The 4,260-nt window shown below is 69.0% G+C and overlaps 1 protein-coding gene across 1 annotated transcript; it reads left to right on the top strand.

Annotated features, from left to right (window-relative positions):
- Positions 1 to 419: 419 nt before the first annotated feature.
- On the top strand, positions 420 to 2,432 carry FOXL2 (forkhead box L2). Its single transcript, XM_052686442.1, has one exon. It carries the CDS (start codon positions 597 to 599, stop codon positions 1,512 to 1,514), a length of 918 nt encoding a protein of 305 aa, XP_052542402.1. The 5' UTR covers positions 420 to 596; the 3' UTR covers positions 1,515 to 2,432.
- The last annotated feature ends 1,828 nt before the right edge of the window (positions 2,433 to 4,260 follow it).

Raw genomic sequence — 4,260 nt, 5'->3', positions numbered from 1 at the left:
GGCCGAGACATATAAACGCGGCCGCGTGCAGCCACCGGGCAGGGCCGAGCGCGGCGGCTGCTGTCCGCGGAACAGCTCCGAGCCGCGGGCCCGGGGAGGGCGGGAGGGCGGCGGCGACGGCGGCGGCGGCGGGGGCGGCTCGTTGGAGCCCCCCGCCTCCCCACCCCCCCGGTGGCGCGGCCGCACCGGGGCGGTTCCACGCCGCGCCGCTCCGCGGGGCCACGTCGGGCCGCGTGTGCGCGGGGCCGAGCGCCGTGACTGCGGGCTGAACCCGGCCGTGCCCAGCGGCTCGGCGGCGATAGGGGAGCGGGCTCCTGACGAAAGCGGAACTCGGCCGGGCCCATACAAATCAGAAAAGAGCCCGGCCGCCGCGGCAGAGGGGAGCGGAGCCCGCTGGGGCAGGGACGCCGCCGCCGCCGCCGCGCTGCACGGGACCCGCGGCGCCGCGAGAGGCGCCGAGCGAGCTCCGTCCCGGCCCCGGCCCCGGCTCCGGCGAGCTCCCGACGGGACGGCCGCCAGCAGCAGATCTCTGCACCCGCACCGCTCCGCACCGGCACAGCTCCGCGCCGGCACCGCGGCGCGCGGCCGCGGACACCATGATGAGCGGCTACGCGGACGGCGAGGAGGACGCGGTGGCGATGCTGGCCCATGACGGCGGCGGCAGCAAGGAGCCGGAGCGGGGCAAGGAGGAACTGAGCGCCGAGAAGGGCCCCGAAAAGCCGGACCCGTCGCAGAAGCCCCCCTACTCCTACGTGGCCCTGATCGCAATGGCCATACGGGAGAGCGCCGAGAAGAGGCTCACGCTGTCCGGGATCTACCAGTACATCATCAGCAAGTTCCCCTTCTATGAGAAGAACAAGAAGGGCTGGCAGAACAGCATCCGCCACAACCTCAGTCTCAACGAGTGCTTCATCAAGGTGCCCCGCGAGGGCGGCGGGGAGCGCAAGGGCAACTACTGGACGCTGGACCCCGCCTGCGAGGACATGTTCGAGAAGGGCAACTACCGCCGGCGGCGGAGGATGAAGCGGCCCTTCCGGCCGCCCCCGACTCACTTCCAGCCCGGCAAGAGCCTCTTCGGCCCCGACGGCTACGGCTACCTCTCCCCGCCCAAGTACCTGCAGTCCACCTTCATGAACAACTCGTGGCCGCTGCCGCAGCCCCCCGCGCCCGTGCCCTACGCCTCCTGCCAGATGTCCGGCGGCAGCGTCAGCCCCGTCAACGTGAAAGGACTCTCGGGCCCTGCCTCCTACGGCCCCTACTCGCGGGTGCAGAGCGTGGCGCTACCCGGCATGGTGAACTCCTACAACGGCGTGGCCCACCCGCACCACCCGCACGCCCACCACCCGCAGCAGCTGGGCCCGGCCAGCCCCGCGCCTCCCGCCGCCCCGGCCGCGAACGGAGCCGGCCTCCAGTTCGCCTGCGCCCGCCAGCCCGCCGAGCTGTCCGTCATGCACTGTTCCTACTGGGAGCACGACAGCAAACACGGCGCCCTGCACTCCCGCATTGACATCTAGGGAACGGGTCCCCGCCGCCGCCCCGCGACGCCCGCTCCGGCTGCGGACGTCCCTCTCCGTGCCCGCCGCGGCGGGCGGGCGGCTCCCGGCTGGCGCGGTCTGTCCGCCGGTCCGTCTGTGTGTGTGTGTGTGTGTCTGTTTCGGAGAGGCCTCGGGGTCGGCGTTTTGTCGCTTTATTTCTGGGGGCGCGGGGGACGCGGTGACGGCGGGCCGCCGCCTCTCTGAACTCTGCTCCTTTGTGACTCGGCCTTCAAGCGCTCGGGCTCGGCCTGTGAGCAGCACGGCCTTCTCGCCGGGCCCGGGTGCCGCCGGCTGAGCTCGGCCTCTTCCTCCCGCTCCTCTTCCTCTTCGGCCGCAAAGCGCGGCGCTGCTGCGGTGCCTTTCCCCGGGCGGCGCCGGGTGGGACTGCGCGGTGGGATCCGGGGGCCGGGACCGTTCGTGAAGGCTCCGGCCGTGGGAGATACGGTTTTTAAAGGAGACGATGTCCTCTGAGGTCTTACAAGAAATTTTATGTAGGTCTAAAAAAATATATTTTGATGTTATAAAAAAAAAAAAAAGACGGTTTCCTACGAAATTTGAATATTTCTCCGTGCTCATAGTATAATTGATATTGAAAGTTTAAACTAGCTCCGTATTTTTGTCCCCAAACCTGGCCCGAAAGGGATTTCGGTAGGTTCTGCTTTGAGTGCTCGCCCTTTTTCTTAAAACGTTTTGATCCTTCGATTTTACATAGATGAATGTGAAAAGAAATAGCGTGTATAACACAGGGGCCAGTTCTTAGCGATTGTGTAAGCGTTTCTGTAAGCTGATAGATGCTGTGGCGTAGTACCGTTTTGGGACCAACTTCTCTAGAGTGGCCTAGCACTGTTAATGTACTTTCTAGCCTTGTAAGGTCTCCAATAAATGCCTTTCTCTTAATATTGTTTTGTTTCTCTCCGCTTCTCCGCGCCGGGACCGAGAAGCGGCAGCGCCGAGACCGCCGTTTGTCGCTCCGCCGCGGGACGCTGCTGCCCGGCTCCGTGCGGCCCCGCGGTTAGCCCTGGGCCCGTCCCGGCGCTCTGCCCGCCGTGCCCCGGCTCCGCTTTTGCTTCTCCCCGCTCGCTCGGAGCCGCGGAGCAGAGCGACGCGGAGCAGCCCTGCGCCCTCCCGACCCGTGCCGTGCCGCTACGGAACCGGCGGCCTGTCCGGGCCCCGTGCCGATGCTGCGGGGCCGAAGCCCGAGTTAACGGCACTCCCCGGGCCCGGGCCCGGCTCCCAGGCCCTCTGCAGCCTCCGTGCTCGGGGAACGAGGCGTCTCGTGGCTCCGGCACGGAAACGGGCGCGGCGTGCGGAGCGGGGCCGGGGATCTGTGCGTCTCTGTGTGGGCACCGCGGGACGGCGCCGGGAGGGAGCGCGGCGCGCGGCTCTGTTCCGGCCGGGGGCGGCGGTGAGGGACGCGGGGGCTGCGGGCCCGGCTCGGCCCGGGCACTGCGGGGAGGGAGCGGAGCGGCTCGATCTCCAGCACCGGTGCCACGCTAGGGGAAAGGACGGAACGGAGCCGAGGGTGCCGGGGGTGCCGCCGCACATCGGCCCAGCTCCGCTTCGTGCCCGGGATCGGCGCTGCACGGCGCTGACGTGACCGTTCCTCGTTCGTTCAGGGTTGCCCGTCCCCGCTCGTTTCCTCCGAGATCCGTCGAGGCCGTGAACTCGGAAGGGACTCCCTCCCGCCGCCACGGGGCCCCAGGGCCACCGCGCTTCCCTCGGGGTCTGCGGGCTGTGACTCGCAGGGAGCGGCCCCAGGCAGCACAAGCACCCAGCATGGGGAGCGGAACGGTTCGCGGTTCTCGGTGCCGTGCGATGCGGGGCTCTTTCCCGAGGCCCTCCTGGAAGACAGGCGGCGGGCATAAGGTGCCTCGGGGCTCTCGGGTTGCCCGTGCCCAACGGACTCTGCTCCGCGACTGCGGGCGGCGGGGTGCAGCGGCTGCTCGTGCGTGGGGCCGGGCTGTGCCCTCCGAGCGCCCGGCACCCAGCGGAGCCACGCCGCCGTCGCGCCCGTAGGATGTTTTCGCGATTGCTTTCTGTATTTTATAAACAAGGCGGCACCGAATGTAAACTTGTGTGGTTCAGTAACAGCCGCCGTGTTCGGGGCTCGGCTGCAGCCTTCGACTCGCATCGCCCGGGAAGCCCGGTGCGGAGCTCTCGGCCGAGCCAGGCTTGTCCTGCCGCTCCGGGAGTGGCCCGGTGCATATCCCCGTGATCCGGGCACGGTTCGCTGCTTCCCTCCCGTTTCGTTGCTGCCCGGGGCGGCGGGGACTGACCCTACTTGCAAGTGCTCACTCCCCCAGCTTGGGCCGCCCGACAGCCCCGCTGCCCCTCGAGGTCGGGATCCGGGCCACGTGAATGGCCCCAAGTGGGTCGGATCGGGTTTTGTGCCGGGGATCTGCCCGGGTTGGGCTCTGATGTGCCCCGGGCCCCGCGGTCCCCAGCCCCGCTGACCCCACACGGAGCGGCAGTCTCACGGCTTCGCGCACCGTGCCAGACCCGTGCTCGTTATCTAACGTCGACCAAAGGGCACCGCGCATCCCCAGTCTGGCCGGACTGGGGGGAGCCTAGGGCGGGGGGACTCGGGGCCGCGGTCTCGCCCGAGGTGCCGCCCGAGCGGCCCCGTCTTATGGGCTTTATGCAACGCTGGCGAGAGATGAAAGCAGAGCGACGACTGCGCTCTCCGTGCACGGAGCGGGCGTGGAAGCAGCCTCTCCGAGCCGCC

The sequence above is a fragment of the Tympanuchus pallidicinctus genome, unplaced genomic scaffold (assembly GCF_026119805.1).
Source record: "Tympanuchus pallidicinctus isolate F22 unplaced genomic scaffold, pur_lepc_1.0 scaffold22, whole genome shotgun sequence".
Lineage (NCBI taxonomy): Eukaryota > Metazoa > Chordata > Aves > Galliformes > Phasianidae > Tympanuchus > Tympanuchus pallidicinctus.
This window is presented reverse-complemented; position numbering and strand designations above follow the sequence as displayed.

What these genes read in the sequence shown, in the direction of transcription:
- FOXL2 (XM_052686442.1), top strand. Translation starts at nt 597, where the DNA reads ATGATGAGCGGCTACGCGGACGGCGAGGAGGACGCGGTGGCGATGCTG.